General features: G+C 40.3%; 1 protein-coding gene across 3 annotated transcripts in view; it reads left to right on the top strand.

The window, feature by feature from the left end:
* Positions 1–2,971: 2,971 nt before the first annotated feature.
* Positions 2,972–18,911, top strand: part of LOC146455965 (uncharacterized) — a 33,629-nt gene continuing 17,689 nt past the window's right edge. For 2 of the 3 annotated variants that reach the window (XR_014858890.1, XM_085093586.1), the window contains exons 1-9: positions 2,972–3,044; positions 3,547–3,590; positions 7,608–7,667; positions 11,224–11,574; positions 12,319–12,647; positions 13,407–13,545; positions 16,981–17,220; positions 17,318–17,701; positions 18,259–18,609. Coding sequence is in view for 2 of the 3 variants with exons in the window: in XM_085093586.1 (XP_084949712.1) it covers positions 7,610–7,667; positions 11,224–11,574; positions 12,319–12,647; positions 13,407–13,545; positions 16,981–17,220; positions 17,318–17,701; positions 18,259–18,609 (1,852 nt within the window). In the remaining variant the exon portion in view is untranslated. The remainder of the gene's footprint in view (positions 3,045–3,546; positions 3,591–7,607; positions 7,668–11,223; positions 11,575–12,318; positions 12,648–13,406; positions 13,546–16,980; positions 17,221–17,317; positions 17,702–18,258; positions 18,610–18,911) is intronic. The other variant, XM_085093587.1, reaches the window with a different exon arrangement.

Genomic DNA, 18,911 nt, shown 5'->3' with positions numbered 1-18,911 from the left:
AGATTATTTGTGTCAAAAACTAAAGACTTGGATCGGATTGATTTTCATTTTGTTTGGTTGAGAAACTGAAATCAGACATGGCGTCCAAGTGCTTTCAACGAACGATAACCGAGCATGAAAGTGTCCTTTTGATGGGAGGAAGGAGCAGGAAGAAAAAAAAACTTGTCAGTAGTTTATGCCAACGATACAATGTTGGGAGACGTTTGTTTGACTGACTATTTTAGCTCAGAATCAATTTTTTTTAAATGAAGCAAAATGGAATGAGATTAGAAAATAAAACTCCAAGGGAAATAACGAACATGGACCGGAAAATGAGCTCAAAAGGCTGCTCTGAGGTTAAACAAGTTGCAGTGTCAACACTACAAGAAAACAATATCTTGCAAAAACAGCAAAGTTTTGTCAACAAAATCACATCAATATACTCGCCTCTTTGGAGAAAAACCAGTCCTTTTATTCGATTGCTGATTTTTTCGTTCGTTTACAACGTTGAGGTTCACTTCAAGAGGAAAAATCCATCGAATCTTAATTTCATTTCATTGCGCCGGATTAGACACTGATTAGAGCAAAATAATTTATCTTCAAGATTCGGCCGCTGTTTATGAAGTGCCGCCTCTAAAAGCTGCTAAAAGAATCGATTTGTTTCTCCCGCCGCGATCCGCCTTGCTCTTTCTCCCGCTGTTTGACGGCAAATTGGACGAGATCAGAAAATAAAACTCCAAGGAAAATGATTAACATGGACCGAAAAAATGAGCTCAAAATAGTGTTCTGAAGTTAGTAGTATCAGCTTAAGCTTAAGTTAAACAGCGTGTCAAAACTGCAAGAAAACAATATTTTGCAAACCAGCAAACTAGCAAAGTTTTGTCAACAAAATTGCATGAATGTACTCGCCTCTTCTGAGAATAACCAGTCCCTTTATTCCATTGCTGATTTTTCCGTTCGTTTTACGACGTTAAGTGAGCGAAACGTTTCACTTCAAGAGGAAAAATCCAACGTTTCGTGGCGTCGGATCGGAGTAAAATGATTTCACTTCCAGGTTCTGATGATGTGCCAGTCGATTTGTTTCTCCCGGCGCTAGTTGCCTTGCTCTTTCTCCTGCTGTTGGTCACATATAAAAATTGACTTTGTATCTTGTCGTCTTCAAAATTATTTTTTTTGTTTTGTTTTTTTCTCAAACGCGGTTGGCGATGCAACTTCCCGCCAAACAAACGCGGCCGGCAGCGCAGTTGGCCATACATTTTCCCGCCGAAAAACAACCCGGGTTACAGCACATACGCTCATTTATGTAAGCCAATGTGAAATGAGACACTCAAACCCTGTGCCGCAGCACAAGGTTTTTTCGGCACCTTTTCCTGTTCTTTCTCTCTTTGTTCGTCACTCATGTTTCCCCTGTTTGCTACCCCTCTCAATCGCTCTCTTTGACGTGGAACTTCGTTTCTTCGTCGCCTGTTTTCTCGATCTCTTTCTATCTCCCTTTCTTTGCTTTACATGTTTGTAGACTTATTCATAAATTGAGTTTGTGTTTTGTCGTACACGTCGTCTTCAAAAAAAAATTTTTTTTCTCAAACACAGTTGGCGATGCAATTTCCTGCCAAACAAACCCGGCCGGCAGCGCAGTTGGCCATGCATTTTCCCGCTGAAAAAAAACCTGATTTGCAGCACAAGGTTTGAGTGTCTCATTTCACATTGCTTACATGGAGGAGCGTACGTACGTACGTTGTACGGTCGGTCGGACGGAAGTGACGTCATAACCAAACCAAAATTTCTCGCACTGATGGGTTTACCAAAATCTCTTAGCTATGGGGCTCCGCTCGCGCGCGCCTTGCGGCGCGCGCGGGAGCTCCGCTATGAAGTTTAGACCATAGCTTAAATAGGAGTCAAATCTAGTAGCGTAGACAGCTACTATACGGAAGCGGCGGTTTTTTTCCCCTAACTTTATAATATATCTGCGCCACCCATACACTACAGCGTCTTTGATGTTTTGGAAAAAAATTGCACGAGGTAAATTGTTCTGTTGACAGATTTTGCCCGCAAAAGAAGACAATGTCTCAAAAACACTTGCCAACTTCCAATTTCATGAATTATTTGTAACATTTTCATTGCCTTCCAGGTGACGCTTATTAGTAGGGAAAAGCTTAACCAGAGGTGGGCGCCAGGTGAAAAGGAAGAAAAACAAGGAGGTCGCGAAAACAAAATAATAGAAAATGATAATGAAACAAAAGATCAGTAGACCAAGATGTCGCTATCGAACAAAAAGTCGTAAAATTTACAAAAAATTGCAAATAAAATCATGCATTTTGTTTTCAATGTATGTCAGATCGCTTTATTAAAATAGAATCCAGTGAATTTCAAAGCCTTTTTTTATTACATTCTGACCTACTGACAAATACAAATAGGTTAAGATATAGACATATCCACATAGCTTAAATCATTATTACTGGTAATTATCCCCTGCTGTCAACTTAGATCATTTTAAAACACGCTCCATTATCAGGGGTACCCTGAGGCCTTTATTGCCTCTGAATTTCAGTTGGATTTTATAGTTACCAAAATCAGAGATCAGCTCAAAAGCTAGCGTCAAAACGTCACCTCAAACTTTCGTAACACTGGAAACTAATTCCTTTCGTTTTTGAAGGGGAAAATCGATATCATCTCTCGATAAAAAATACTAAGTAAGGTCAGCAGGCACTCTCCTAAATCTTACAACAGCTCATAGATTCTGAATTAACGTTCCGTGTCTTAAAACGTTCTGGGTCTTACATTTTGGACAAAAAAATACGAACGGGTCATATTGTACTAGCATACACAAATAAGCCTTTAAAAACCAAACTGTCTGAAAACACAAGACACCACATTCTAATTAGTGTTATATTTTTAATGTTCCTGTCGGGAGTCCTGAATAATAAATAGTGTTTAATTGCCCTTACGTCACTCTGTATCCACCTGTATGTTGTTCTATTGGGGAAGCCTTTTCCCCGCAATTTTACTCGCAGCTTCGTTTTGGCATTGATAGTCAAGAACTATTGTTAGTTTCTGCTCCACTCAAGGTACGTAGCGTATAGGAAACACCGGATGCGAAATCACGAAGTAGTTTTATTTTCTTTTTTTCTTTTTTTCAATTCAGTTTAAAAGTATTAGTGAGTTTCATTATGCGGAACGCGATGAAGACTGTTTAGGCCTGTGTCAGCGGAAACATGGCGGAGCAAAGTATATTTCATAATTTTGTGTTTCTTTCTTTGAGGAGGGGTACAAAAGCTTATAAATGATGTTGTTGAGCGGCCTTTGTTATCAGTATAGTTGTTATGCGTCTTGCTGAATTCACTGAAACCATTTTTGGAACTCAAGGGAACTGCCAGGCCTTATTTTTACAGAGCTGAGAAAAAGGCTAATCCACCGGCTTAAAATACATAAATATGAAAAACATCTTTTACTCTGGAAAGCTGGTATTTTTACGAATTCATAATATTTTTAAAACGGTTAACATATTGAAGTATTTCTCGCACAAAAGTCATATGTCGTCTAAAATCTAGATTGTATTTCTGATTGCAGTGACATTTGTTTCTATTCCGATGACCAGATAATCATCCGTAAAGGTAAGTAACTATTCATTTTCCCTGCAAAGATAAATTTAATGAACATTTCCTGTTAATATTATGGATTTGTGAAGGGAAATTTGATAATGAATGAGTACTATAGTTCTTTCTTTTTCACTTCATTGATAATAATTTGGGAAAGGGTTTGTGGAGCCCATATAATCTGCACCACACGAATCACACGAGAAAAAGTATACAACGCACTGTTTGATTTACGATTAGGTGCTTGATTTCTTTGGGTTTAAGATCTTGTTCTAGTTCTCTGTAAACAATCACTTGTTGTAGCCAAACATGTGCGAATGTTGTTGCTAGCGCTGTTGTGAACTGGAAGGTTGTCGATCACTCGAACTGTTTCCGGAAAGCGGTAATTCCGAAGCTGTCTCGCTCTAACTCGTTTTTTGAACCCTGACCGCGAGGGGCATACCACCGAGCCGTCGAACCACTAAATAATAAACCTTACTCGTTTTTTAAACCCTGACCCTCAATAGCGAGTCACTAAATTGTTTAAACCTTACTCATTCTTTAAACTCTGACCGCGACTGGCGAGCCACCAAGCCGTTGAGACATTAAATTATAAACCTTACAAGCCGCCACACTAGCTAACACCTCTCGAACTCCTGTATTCTATAGTTGCTCCGATTAATTCTTGATCATTTGTGTACGTGTAATTACATACAAATTTATCGGGTATAAAATTCTTCGAGCATTTTACTGAACTCTTCGATGGCTCCCATCGAATACGCTTCTGTCTAACAAAGTCGACCCATTTCTCTCTTCGGTTCTTCGCCTCTTTCGTGTTTGCAGCAGCCACTAGACCCATCGGCTCCTTAAAACTCGGTCGTGACTGAACCAAATGGCGACAATTTAAGGCGATTTTCCGTATTGCGATGGGCATAAAAAATAGCCTGCGGTAGATCAACGCAATTAAAAAACATTCGCAGAAACACACCCAAAAAATGAGAACTTTTTGTTGTTTTTTTGGAGGAAAAAACTTCTGGGGTCAGGTGCACTTTAAGTGAATCATGCATAAGAATGGTTTTTGCTTCAATATAAACTAACTAAGAGATAAAATTGCCAGGTATTGGTAAGATAGATACATAATCTGTAAGAATAAGAAACTGTACGCTATTAAGTTTGTAACTTGAAATATATATTGTGGTATTGTTACTTCATTTGCCTTATTAGGCAAGTTAATAATTTGCTTGTCCGCCTCGCTGGGCAATTTACTTGCTTCATTTGCCTCGTTGGGCAAGTTTATGATTGTTTGATCTGCTCACTAGGAAAAATGTGTTTTTGCGTAGAGTTGTTTAGTTACCAAGTTTCGTCAATAAAAATACACAGAAAAACAGACAAAAAGCTTTCCTGAATGGAAAATTTATTCACGTGAGCATTTATTTATATCTAACAAGCGAACGAATCGGCAAGTCAAATTTGAAGCAAATTTAATGACCCTTACAGAGCACGTATTTCAAAATTTTGCGAAAAGTTATAGAAATACGCATACTTGGTCAATCAAACTAGTATTTCATTAAAAATTGACAATCAAACTGCAATTTTTTTGTGAGCTGGATTCCCAGAGGCGCTCAAATATTTTGACCTGAAGTCCGCGACGCCAGCGATGATTTGCGATAGATATGCGATGGTAGGTCCTCTTCGTTTGTTGTCGAAGCGTAATTTCTTCACCGTGAACTCTCGAATTTCCACTGTTTAAACTGTTGAGCATTCCTTAGAAGTTATTCTTCCGATATACCGGTTTGTTTTCCTTCTGAACACGGTACATTGGAGTCATATGTTGAAAAGTTACGCGTGCACGACCGCCATTTTGATTGAAATTCTATAAGTTGTGCTAAAAACAAAAACTTTTCTTTCTAGCCCCCCCCCCCCCCCCCCTTTAAGACCTATAAATGTATCCGCAGACCATGGAATCTGATTGAGCAGTCTTTCTTGAAGACAATTAATGAGGCTAGCAGCAGATTTTCTGGACTAAGGGTGGAGGTTTTGGAACTACAGTCTCGCATAGAAGATAAACTTCGATCTCCTTCATACTACATCATCATTTCAACATATGATCAAAGTTAATTTTCTCATCGGTTTCCAAGCAGCAACTATTACCATAGCAACGGTAGCGCATAGCCTCTCATTTAACATCTCGAAATGTAGTCAGACACTTTATGACGAAACTTTAGGGATTTAAACTACTCAACCTAGACAACTTGTAGGCATAAGTTGCATCTCGTTTGACTTTTTCCCTCACTGGACTTACCATACCAGCACTTCAAACCTCTGCAACTCCGATCCTCTCGAATGTATCGGATTTTGACTGCAAATATGCGTTGTGAAAGTTATTTCTCCGTAATTTTTTTTTTAAAAGTCAAGCTATAACGAACGAAGACGGACTTTTAAAATTTCAGACAAGCCTTCCTCGTCAGAGTATGCAAATTGCGGCAAAATATAATTGACATGGGATAAATTTTGGCGACAGTTTATGAGCGTTGCAAGGTCTATAATGATTTCATTTTTTTTTATCAAAAAAATGATATAACCACCAAATTACAGAAGTTCAAATTTTGACAAATCCCAAACATAAACTGTGCTTTTAGCTATGTTTGACCATCAACCAAGATGGTGTTCAAATCCAAAAAAGGTCTTAATGGACGCAGGCGGTCGTATTTCGTTGTGTAGTGGCTTACAGAATAATCTTGGACTCACAAATTAATGAAATTTTCCTTATCTGGACGACGTGAAAAAGGTACAAGGATTATCTTTATTTAATAGAGATAGAGATAGTTTATTATGGATAATCATATGGCAGCCTAAAGGCTGACCCTGAAAGCTTCCAAGGGATATAGACGTGGTTTCGATTTGTTTTCCTTATTCCGGTTCTAAATTTTTAACTTTTTCTCCTACTGATTTCACTTCGACCTTGTTCAGTCAAAACGAGAAATTTAAATAGCTCCGTATCAACAACAAAACACCTGATGCCTGTTGGACTACGCATATGTTTTTCATAAATAATTCTAATTCTCAGACATTCCCGTCAAGGGAACATTAAAAACCCCTGGGAAACTGGGCGCCAAACTTACAATATGGGGTACCACATACCTCAAGGGGTCCCGTGACCAACTAAAATTTTGTTCAATTGCGATGCTTTTCATTGCACTTTCGGATAAAAAATGACAGGCTAATCATTTTACTAACCTAGGCACAGGGGCGGGGGAGAAGACTCCTCAAATTTTTGTATCAGAATCATCCAACAAAAATTGACGTCACATCCGGTCAAATTGGCTGTCTTGTATTTTCCGTCAAAACAATAGAAAAAAATCACTTCTTTGGAAAACCCTTGCTCGTGAAGTCGAAGCAATATCTTAACAACATCTTTCATATCCACAGTTCACAATTCCTGATACTGATGGCTCAAAAATCCGAAGAAATCATGCCTGACCCAGACGGCATCATTCGACTTCGCCGAGATAGGCTGCTGGACGCCAATTTGACCGGATGTGACGTCAATTTTTGTTGGATGATTCTGATACAAAAAAAAAAGTGCCAGGCGGTATGGAGTGTTCTCCCCCGCCCCTGCCTAGGCATAACACTTCACTAGGAAAGGGATGGGCAATCCTACTAACGCACTTTACAAACCGCTTGGCAATACCGCTGAAAATGATGAGGATGGTGACCCTGGTGGTGATCTTGATGATGAGAATGATAACTGACAAAGTAATAGTCGTAGAAGAGTAAATGTTCCGACTAAAATGTATTAAAGGAAGCGGGGAACATTTTGCTAAAATTCTGGTAACGTTCATAAGTGTTAGAGCCTTGACATATCCTCAATTTAGACCTCAGTCTTGGAGTGACTGACAAATGCACAAATGTGGTCGATGACAGACTTCATAAAAAGAATACCGGAAGTTTTGTTTGGGATTATAATTATAGACGAAATTCTTTATAAAATGAATTTTTATAATGTTCAGGTGTACTGTTCTCAATAAATTGACTCAAAACTGTTCTTCTTCTTAGAGATGCCGTTCTGGAAGGTTTTCGGCCTGTTAACCTTTGTGCATGTCTTGGAATCATCAGGTATGTACGTGGCTAGAACTTAGTAATGCCTGCATCTCGAGGAATCTGAATTGGTTGATAAAAACTGTATATAAGAATAGGAGTGAGTGTTTTCTCCGCTCGACGAATCAGGAGCGAGTAACTCTGCCCTCGGTAAAAGGAAAATTATGAAAAAATGCCCTCTGTCTCGACCAATTAGTATTCAGTAATTTTGTCTTGCCCTCTATGTTATAATGAAAGAAATAACACAAAAGGAAAGTACTCACCCAGAGCTTAATCTTTGTTGTTAATTATGATACGAGATAACAGCTAAATGAAACGTCCGAGAGCACAACCAGACTGGGTATCTTATCCCAACTTTAAAGGAAAACATCTATCGTTTCTACCACAAAACGATCTCTGCAACCTTCGACATCAAGAATGCTTTCCAGACAATTACACAAACGGACGAGTCTTCCCTGTTGACTACCGTGCACACTCCCTGGGATTGTTAGCGCTCGACTAGACTCCCCTTTGGCATCTTCATGTCTTTTGTGGCAGGAATGGTGTGGTCAACAAAGCAGATGATATTATTGTCGTGGGTCGTAATGAATCCTTTGCTGATGTCAAACTAATCTCGTACCCTGATTTCCCATGGTCAGGCAAAAGGGAGATCTCACATTTCGACATTCCCGAATCGATTGAGATCTGGGTACGAGATTAATGCCAAACGTGATCATGACTGCACAGTTATTTAACTCCTAAATCGTCTCTCCCACCATATAAATAAATTTAATCCAGACAAGGTCAAATTCAAAACACGTACTGCGCCGTTTATGAGACTCGTTCTTACTCCAGAAAAGATAGATAGATATGTTTATTCATCTGCCCTTGCAGTCAAAGACTGAATTACAGCAGTGGGTCGTTGTAACTAAATAACTTTTCCTAGCAGCGCTCTTAAACATTAGTTAATTAATAACCGTTAAACATCAATTAGACAATCACGTTACAGTCTCATTGTAACGACGTTCCCAAAGCTGTTTTGTACTGGGGATGGGCTTGTGAACTCTGATAGTGCCTGATCTTAAGGCATATTCATGATGGATCACATCACAGCTACTAATACTTAGAATGAACTTTAAAAGTGCCTTTACATCCCTTGCTTTTTCTGAGAAGGACTGTTTGAGATGACATTGACTGACGTTTCGACAAACTGAGCGGAAGTCATCTTCAGAGTCAAGAAAATTGTGGAACGTCAGCAGATGGTATAAATGTCTCTGGTTGTTGACCTGATTGGATCTATTGACGTTCCTTCAGACACACTTCGTAGGCGCTCCGAGGTGACGCTAGGAGTTCCTCCGAGCCAGCTGGTTGTAGGGGCGTAAGGTCAGACGTCAAGCCATACAGGAAATCGTCAAATCTAAACAAAGTGACTGAACTGAGGGAGTTAGATCCCCTAGTATTTGGTGCCACCACTCATACGATTCACTCAAACCACTCAGACCTTTCACTTCTTTCTCCAAGCGGAAGGTGTTCTGGACCAAGACAGGAAAGTGATCACTGTGTCCTATCTTGGAAAGCTGAATAGGTGGCTTAAAGAACTTTGGCTTGTTTCTTAGGAACCAATGAAGGATATCTGTGTCCTTGGTCAGCACATTAGGGACCGGTCATAAATTAGAGGGGGAGAGGGCTGGTGCATTTTTATTTTGGCCTACCAGTTTTGGGGAGACCCTCCCCATTCCAGGTACAGAAAATTGTGACCCTCCAAAATAGTTTGCATAATTTATCATGACACCCCCTCCCCCCCCTTCCTTCCTCCTCCCACACTAAGGCTACCTGTATTGCAGCATGGCCCGAATTGTATGACACTGACCTTAAACTAACTGGAAAGAAAACAAGTTGCATTTCTTCCTGACTCCTTGTGGCTACGTTCATTGTAATTCTATGATCGTCTAGGTACAGGATTTCATCACCCTCTGCGTGTTCTTCATATTCTTCTTCTTCATGCTCAGAACCGATTTCAGCAAGAATGTCCTCCTCCTCGTCATCTTCATCACATGTAACCACCTCATCCTCTTCACTCTCATCTGTGTCACTGTCTTGTTCCCTTAGGTTTTGTGTTACAGCCTAATGATTGGTTAAGTGCCTTTGGACTTCATTGAGTTTTGCTTTCTTCCTTCCCTGGCAGTCTATGTTGTGGTGTCCCAGGTATTTGTCCAAAACAGCTATTGTCTGTTTGGTTAGAGAACCATCTTGAAGCATGGCAACCCAATCAAAATCTTCATATTTCTTCCCTGCCTGGGCAAATTTTTTTCCAGTTCTCTCTTTCTGAGAAAATTTCTGAGAAAGCACTTTCTACCATAGAAGAGTACATTCCAGGTCGTTTGGAAGAATATGGGCAACTTTCTGTCACAGAAGACCATTAGAGTGAAAGTACTGGAAGTGAAAGTGAATCAGATCTAGGTCAATGATCATTATTAAGCTGTAGAGTAATTAGTTTACATCACTTTAAAAAATCAGTTATTAATCGTTAAAAAAATATATTTTACATTCTATTTTGACAACGTACTGTTTGTTCAAGTCAGGAGAGGATCTAGACATAGGACCAAGAAGTGTCATTAAAAACCCATGTTTATATCCAACAGTCATCAAATAAAGGATGTGTTCCATATTTTATTTTCAAAAAAATGACTGTGACTACAGAGGAATTCTACATTGACTCCTTGACCCCAGCAACTTTGCATAAAAAATAATGGCCCCCCTTCATAACATGCACCAAATTGTTTCGCCCTCCCTTTTCTGCTTGTATGAAAAGCAATTGACCTCCCCATGTTTGCACCAGCCCCCCCCCCCCCCCCCCTCCTTTAATTTATGACCGGTCCCTTAATAAGTTTTCGAAATAGATTTGAGTTCCGGTTATATTATGTGTACATATACAGGCCGCAAGATTCCACTTTCGGGCAATCCAACATGGCCGTGTCGACATGTGGATTGTAATAACGTTCCCAAACCAACCAGCAGGACAACAAACTGCTGGAAGTAGTTTGTTGCCACAACCGCTAAAGGAAAGTATGTGGTTAATGGCCACATAACAGCAGAACAATCGGGAACACCAGCATTCGCTACAAAGGAAAACCTTTTCTATATATCCAACCGCGGTACTTATGTGTTAAGTCCTTCAAAACTTATTTGTTTCTCTTTCCCCAGGCAAGCTACCGCAGACTTCTAAACTTGTACTAAATTAGCAATATTTAGAGAGAGTTGCACCAAGATAACTCGAGGCTTATTAGGGTGGCGCTGAAGAGACAAATTAGAATTTGGAAGTGTTGGTTTTTGTGCATTAAAGAAAACCACAGAACCCGGGGAAAACCCTCAGTAAAGGGACGAGAACTAACATAAAACTCAACCCGTAAATGGCCTTAACGCCAGGACTGGAACCGGCTTCACATTGGTGGGAAGCGAGTGCTCACACCACTGCACCATCCTTGCCCCCAAGTAGTAATCTTCATTAATCTCAATTAAGGTCGTTTGGATAACATTGCATTGGAATTGGTTTTACATGTTAAGCGGGAGTTGTTCAGACTTAGTCTTTCTCTAGGATGCAACGAAAGCCTAAGAGGAGTCATGGGATTTTTTCACTCACCAAACTATCCATGGAAGTACCCGGATGGCCAGTACTGCTCCTGGAGGATCACAGTCAGCCCGGCACAACAAATTCACTTAAAGTTCTCAAATTTCAGTTTGCAAAACGAGAATAACACGGATGCTTTATACGTGTATGATGGCTGGAATAGCAATGGGAAGGTGTTAGGAGTATTCTATGGCGGTGACCCTCCATCAAAAGAAGGAATCCACTCCTCTTCCAACCACATGTTTGTAATATTCATATCAGATAAGAGGGCCTCTTACACCGGCTTCAGTGCGTTCTACTGTGAGGGTAGATGTTCAAGTAAGCTTCCTTTTTTAACCATTTTAATAATTGAAGTAACTCTTATCGTCTGCCTGTTTGTATTGGTAATAGTTATCTCTTAAATGTTACTGACACTTAGGGTTACAAAGTGGGAATGAATAACACACACGCACACATGTTATGTGTACGATTGAGAGAGTGTCTTGTTGGGGGGTGGGAGGAGGGTGGTTGGTGTGTCGATGTCTCATTCATTCAAAAGAATGGATCTAATACTCATGTTTGTAACATTCAAATCAGATAGAAGTGCTGCCTCAAGCTAATTTACATTATACGTAGTTATTTTTTTTTTCATTTATTTTGTTTATTTTTATTATCTTGCCACACAGAATAAATGACAAGTAGAATAGAAAAGATAATAAATAGCTAATTAACATTAAATTTAAAGTGAACATTCAACTTGGAAAGAGTGACTGTGGCGGGGAAATCTCCAAGAAGTGAAGCTTATGAGGAATAGAGATTCTCCGCCCGGCATGGCTTCTTCATAATACCTAGTCTTAAATTGCCTACCCCCCTTTCCGCCCTGGTAAAACGAAAATTGTTCTAACAATTCCGTAGCTTATTTGCCTTTTTTTAATGGTAACACTTAAGGTTTCGTCAACAGGCTCGAAGGTAAGACCACATTAAATTTCTCAAGAACTCAGCAAAATGTTTTTTGGAAAGACTTGCTATTTCCTTGCTATAGTCAATTAGCAATATTGTTTCTTTTCCGGTTGACAATGAAAGCCTGCCACGAACCCCTTGGTATGGAGAATGGAGCAATCTCTGATGTTCAGATAAGCGCCTCTTCACAATGGGAAGATGGTGCAGCTGCACGAAATGCGAGGTTAAATGTCAAGACACATCAATGGGCCTGGGGCTGGTCAGCTAAAGCTAATAACCAGAATCAATGGCTTCAGGTGGATCTTGGTAGTATTACTTCAGTGACAGGTGTAGCCACTCAGGGCGGTACAACCGGCCGTTACTACAATGTGGTAACCAAGTACAGCCTTCAGTACAGTGACGATGGGGTGGCCCATTATATTTACAAGGGAACAAGTCAATCTACATCAAAAGTATAACAATAAATCTAACATCCTTACGTTCTGCAGTAAACTTGTAGCTATCATATCGCACGTCCACTAAATGTTCAGTTGAACTGTTTGCGCTATAGCAATCAAAATGTATGGAAGTTTTGGAGCAACAGAAAAAGTAGTATACATGTTGTAGCATTTCTCTTAAAAGCGAAGAAAAATTTACTGTCTTGGTATAGAGCTTTTTAAAAGATAGGAGGCACTGATTTTAGGATAGAGATGAATAAGGAGCAATTGGTTTTGTGGAGTTTGCCACAAGTCATCTACAAATGCAGAAGAAAAAAACCCCGTTATTTTCTTGAAAAGCGGAAGTCGGGTACAGTAACTTCCCTTGCACAAATCTTTCAGAAGTGCTAATTTGTACTCGTCTTTTTAATTTCTCTAGAAACATAATTAACATATAGGTGACAGAAGTTGCAAAGATTATGCAAAAGAAGCTAAAAGAGTGGACACGTAATATGATCTCGGCTTTTTGGTATCCCGTCACTGTGCGCAAGAGTACATTTATAATCTTCTATCGTTTTTCTATCCCCCATTATTATAGTGCCAACAAGACCGGGATTCGCGGTTTCTTGGGGTCTAGCTTAAGAAACGCAGGCTTCACTCAATGCAAAAGGGAAAGTGGGTTTGTAAGGCTCCATGCTATTTCTCCTGGGTTCTACTTGATTTGCTGTTCAGGGAAAATCTAGACCTCCAGACACACACCTCTAACAATTATTACTCGCTTGTCTTTAAATACAGGTTTTTGATGGCAATGTAGACATTGATTCCATTGTGTATAACAGAATAAGCCCACCAATCACAGCACGCTACATCAGGATACTGCCGCTCCAATGGAAGGGACATATTGGAATGAGGATAGAATTGTATGGCTGTCCAGGTATTGGAGAAAGTTTTCTTCACAAATGTCGAGTATCTTAACCTTTCACACTTTTACGCTCCACATTCGACCGTTGATTTAACTTGTGTAGTTCTAACCTATGTTAAAACGTTACACATTGAAGTTTACCTTAGGAAACTTTAAATAGGTCAGCCTTTTTTTCAGGAATGGAAGAATTATTATATACAAGTACGTAAATTATGATCATCCGGATAAGTGTAGTCCTGAGAAGGACTGTTTGTAGTGACTTTGACTGACGTTTCGACAACATGAGCGGAAGTCATCTTCAGAGTCATCTTGGCTCTGAAGATGACTTCCGCTCAGGTTGTCGAAAGGTCAGTCAAAGTCACCACAACTGAAACAGTCCTTGTCAGGACTACACTCACCCGGATGATCATAATTTACGTACTTATGACATGACTCCTGGGTTCAAACCATTCGCAGATAATTATGTATGTCGTCGAAACTATATCAGGCAGTCCAGAACCGTGTTGCGGATATATGATTAGTGAGACCTCCTTTTGATGCCTTAGATTATTCCAAGTGCAAGCTCTAAAGCGAAGTCCTTTTTAACTCGTGAATGCGTGCACGCGCAACGAACAAGATATCGTAATGTGAGGCAAATTCACTCACCGGCTCGATCACTCGATCGATCGCTCGATCGCTCGCTCAATATGTCATGAACTTTTAGCAAACTTGGCGAGTTCTCACGGCTCTCTCTCCCTCCTCCTTCAGTTAAAATACAGGGTTTTGGAGTTCGAAATTAAATAAAATAGTCCAAAGATCACTCGACCGCGAAAAAAAAAAAGGATTTTGAGGACTTTGAAATGATGAATTGCACAAGCTCTCGAACGATTAAATCAAAGGGCAGACTTTCCCAAAGCACAGAGTATTTCCTGGTCATTTTCGCTCAACCTGAGCTCAAGCTCGGACAGCATCTTGTCGATGGACGCATAGTAAGTGTTCATACGGTGCTGCGATTCCGGTGCAGGAGCGTTTGTCTTTGTGCGTGTTCACCTACAAGGGTTTGAAGGCGACGCGATGGCGTTTGTCTGGGTGCCCTGGCGGATGAAAGATCAAATAGAAGATCGCAGCTTCTTCGCAACTGCTTAAGTTGCGTACTAACTGCGAGGATCTTTCTTCTATTTGATCTTTCATCCGCAGTTCAAAATATATGCTTCATATATTTACATTCATTTATTCATCCTTCACAGATTACGAACTCACAATATGACAAGCTCCCAGTTGGCTTCATAGCTCAGTTGGTAGAGCACTGCACCGGCATTGCAGAGGTCATGGGTTTAATTACCGTTCAAGCTTGAATTTTTTCAAGCTCTCTTTTCGCAACTGCCTAAGTTGCGTACTAACTGCGAGGATCTTTCTTCTATTTAATAACCAGAAACTCATCAAGTGCTAGCCAACAACTGTCTCGTATGAATGTAACTACAATTGGCCCCCAAAATTGTTGACACATTCACTTTTTTAACTCCCTATTTCGTCACTGTGATCCCTTTTTGCTCCCCTCGCATGTCCTTTCAGCCCCCGTCCCCCCAAACAATGTTCAGTTTTACGGCAATTGCCGTGATCTCGTGGTACAAACAAGCAACAGTTGGACGGGGGAGCGGGGTCTTTTTGACAGTTTAATGCGCGAAAAAAAGAGTGGTGTTATTTGGTGGACTGAAACTACTATAGGAACACAATGTGTCAACTAATTATGTCGCCGATTGTAGTCTTTAACTGGCTTCGCTACGCCGACTTCAGGTTAAAACAGAAAATATCTATCTCTTCGAAAACAGTAAAAACAGAGACTTCTTTTAAAACTGGCTTTGCCCAAATTTCTCTTTCTGCTCAAAATATCTGAGTTGCCCAAACTTTGGGGGGGTTGCAGTCCCCTCTCCCCCCCGCCCCCTGCCAGTACGTCTATAGATAGAGCCAAAGTAGCAACTTTTAATAGCAAGATTAAAAGCATCTTCCGATGTTATAAAATTCTGACAGAAGCCTCAATAAATTTCATTCGGTGAGCGATAAGATCGATTGAACAGAACAAATGTAAACAATGAAAAATTGCTAATGTATGGCGACAATCATCGCAACGCGTATGTATTTCTATATTTACGTTTACTTGGATAAAGCCAAAGTAGCAACTTTAGCAAGATTGAAAGCATCTTCCGATGTTATACAACACGACAGAAGCCGTCATTTGAACACAGAGAGGAATACAGTGTATTACCATGCTGAAAACAGCAAGATTTAGGTCACTTGCTAGGCAATTAATATCATTCACATGTATCAAGTTTCATTCAGCAACAACACGACGCGAGGTAATAAAATACGGAGGTTCTTAAAAGAAAAACTGGACGCTTTTTTGTCGATTGGCAACCACGCACAACTACCAAAAGAACGCACAAGTCCACCGTTGCGTTGCTTCGCATATTGGAAGAAAACAGCGCGTGTGTAATTCAATTGTTTAATTGTTTTTATATAATGCATTCCCGCAATGCGGCATGGCGTTCACGAATCCTTGTAACGTAGTTTAAAGCGAGTACCGCTTTACGGTTACCAATGTTCACTTCTGCACTCAGGAGTTGGCTCTCTGGAGACTTTGATTATCAAGGCAAAGATTGCACTCGCCTGTAAAAGTTACATCATGTAAGATAGTAGCGATAAAATCGTCAGCTGTGATAACACTGATAATAGCGCCTTTAATTTGAGAGCGGAGCTTTCCTCCATTGCCGTTTTGGTAACACCTTCACCTATCACAAATCCAGTTGCAAGTGCAATTACGCCGTCTAAAACAGAACTGGCAATTGCGTCATCCGTGATTGATCCAGCAGTGGTATGTGGTTAATGGCCACATAACAGCAGAACAATCAGGAATAACGCCACAATTACACGATACACACAGAGGTACAAATCTAGTGGCAGTCTTTACTGGCGCCACTGGCCAAGGACTCAATCCTATCACAGAAATTTTCACAGCCGTTCTTGACATGCCCAAACACAAGACAAGACAGCCACACGACGCTTCCTTGGAATTGTTACTTACTGGTCCATGCTCTGTCCTTGCAAGCAATCTCTTAAGAATGGGGTTTTGGACCTAACTGGATTATTATTTCTTTTAATTTGACACTTGTTTTTGTTTTGCTCAGTCAAAGTTAAGAGAAAAGCGGGTAAGGCGTCATGCCTTGCGAGGTTGTGTTTAGTACTCATCGTGCCTGAGGCTCGTCTCTTCAGAACCATGCGAGTTAGCCACGTTGTTTTACTCATGATGAAACTGATGAATCTTTACTATGCTAGCTGTAAGGCCTATTACAGAACGTTGAGCACTCTTGGAGTGATTTGAAAGTTTGATCATACATACGGTTCTTTCTCGAGGCATGTTTCTCTTGCACAAACAAAGCCACATGGTTTAAATCGCTGGCATTACCTTTGCAGAATCCTTTGATTGGCCGGAGGGCTCATACGGGATACCAAAAACGATATCGGGGTGTCCCTATGCTGACTTTCAGTGGCTGATAGGATGGAGATACCAGGACACCGAAAATAATAATCCTAGGAACAGGAGATCCATCAAGTTCCACCTTGACGCAAAAGTGGGCACTGATAACATTAAACGTTCGTTCTGCGTGAAAGGAAATACGTCGATAGACACGAAACAAAGATATTGGCCACAAGGTAGTGTAATTCTATATTTTTATTCATGGTATTCATGTATTCGTAGCAAGACAATAAAAAGCTTGAATGAAGTAACATATTTTTATCTCACCTCCAGGTAAATACTGCATTTACAAAAAAGGTGGCTCCTGCCCAATCAATTTGTCAACAGGATTTATCAAATGGGATGACGAAAACACTCAGAATCGTAATAGCATGTCGGGGACACTTCCTGATGGTGTTTACGACACAGACACAAAGATTGAATTTTGCTGTAGAACAGACGGAGATAAAAAGGATCCCATCTCTCTTCCCACCCTGAAACCATTTTTCTTACTGGCTTATGATTCAGCTGAATGCCAGCAGGTGAAGTGGGCCGTAGTTAGTGTGGAGTGGATTCTATATGATAATGAAGATACTGGTAATAATGGCGGGAAAGGAGGCTCATATCCATATGGTGCAGAAATAAGTGATTACAAGATTCGTTATTGTTACTATCAGGGTAGGTGACTTTTCTGTGGTAACTGCGTCACAACTAACTCTTCACGCGATAACCTTCGTCGTAGCCTTCCAACATGATTTGCTGCAAAGGAAAACCTTTTCTATATATTCAACCGCGGTACTTATGTTTTAAGTCCTTCAAAACTTATTTGTTTCTCTTTTCTCAGGCAAACTACCGCAGACTTCTAAACTTGTACTAAATTAGCAATATTTAGAGAGAGTTGCACCAAGATGACTCGAGGCTTATTAGGGGGGCGCTGAAGAGTCAAATTAGAATTTGGAAGTGTTGGTTTTTGTGCATTAAAGAAAACCACAGAACCCGGGGAAAACCCTTAGTAAAGGGACGAGAACTAACATAAAACTCAACCCGCAAATGGCCTTAACGCCAGGACTGGAACCGGCTTCACATTGGTGGGAAGCGAGTGCTCACACCACTGCACCATCCTTGCCCCCAAGTAGTAATCTTCATTAATCTCAATTAAGGTCGTTTGGATAACATTGCATTGGAATTGGTTTTACATGTTACGCGGGAGTTGTTCAGACTTAGTTTTTCTCTAGGATGCAACGAAAGCCTAAGAGGAGTCATGGGACTTTTTCACTCACCAAACTATCCATGGAAGTACCCGGATGGCCAGTACTGCTCCTGGAGGATCACGGTCAGTCCGGCACAACAAATTCACTTAAAGTTCTCAAATTTCAGTTTGCAAAACGAGAATAACACGGATGCTTTATACGTGTATGATGGCTGGAATAGCAATGGAAAGGTGTTAGGAGTATTCTATGGCGGTAACCCTCCATCAAAAGAAGGAATCCACTCCTCTTCCAACCACATGTTTGTAATATTCATATCAGATAAGAGGGCCTCTTACACCGGCTTCAGTGCGTTCTACTGTGAGGGTAGATGTTCAAGTAAGCTTCCTTTTTTAACGATTTTAATAATTGAAGTAACTCTTATCGTCTGCCTGTTTGTATTGGTAATAGTTATCTCTTAAATGTTACTGACACTTAAGGTTACAAAGTGGGAATGAATAACACACACGCACACATGTTATGTGTACGATTGAGAGAGTGTCTTGTTGGGGGGTGGGAGGAGGGTGGTTGGTGTGTCGAGGTCTCATTCATTCAAAAGAATGGATCTAATACTCATGTTTGTAACATTCAAATCAGATAGAAGTGCTGCCTAAAGCTAATTTACATTATATGTAGTTATT

The sequence above is a fragment of the Pavona decussata genome, unplaced genomic scaffold (genome assembly GCF_977016875.1).
Source record: "Pavona decussata unplaced genomic scaffold, jaPavDecu1.1 SCAFFOLD_262, whole genome shotgun sequence".
Classification (NCBI taxonomy): Eukaryota; Metazoa; Cnidaria; class Anthozoa; order Scleractinia; family Agariciidae; genus Pavona; species Pavona decussata.
Note: the sequence above shows the minus strand (reverse complement) of the source record. Positions and strands in the feature narration are given on the sequence as shown.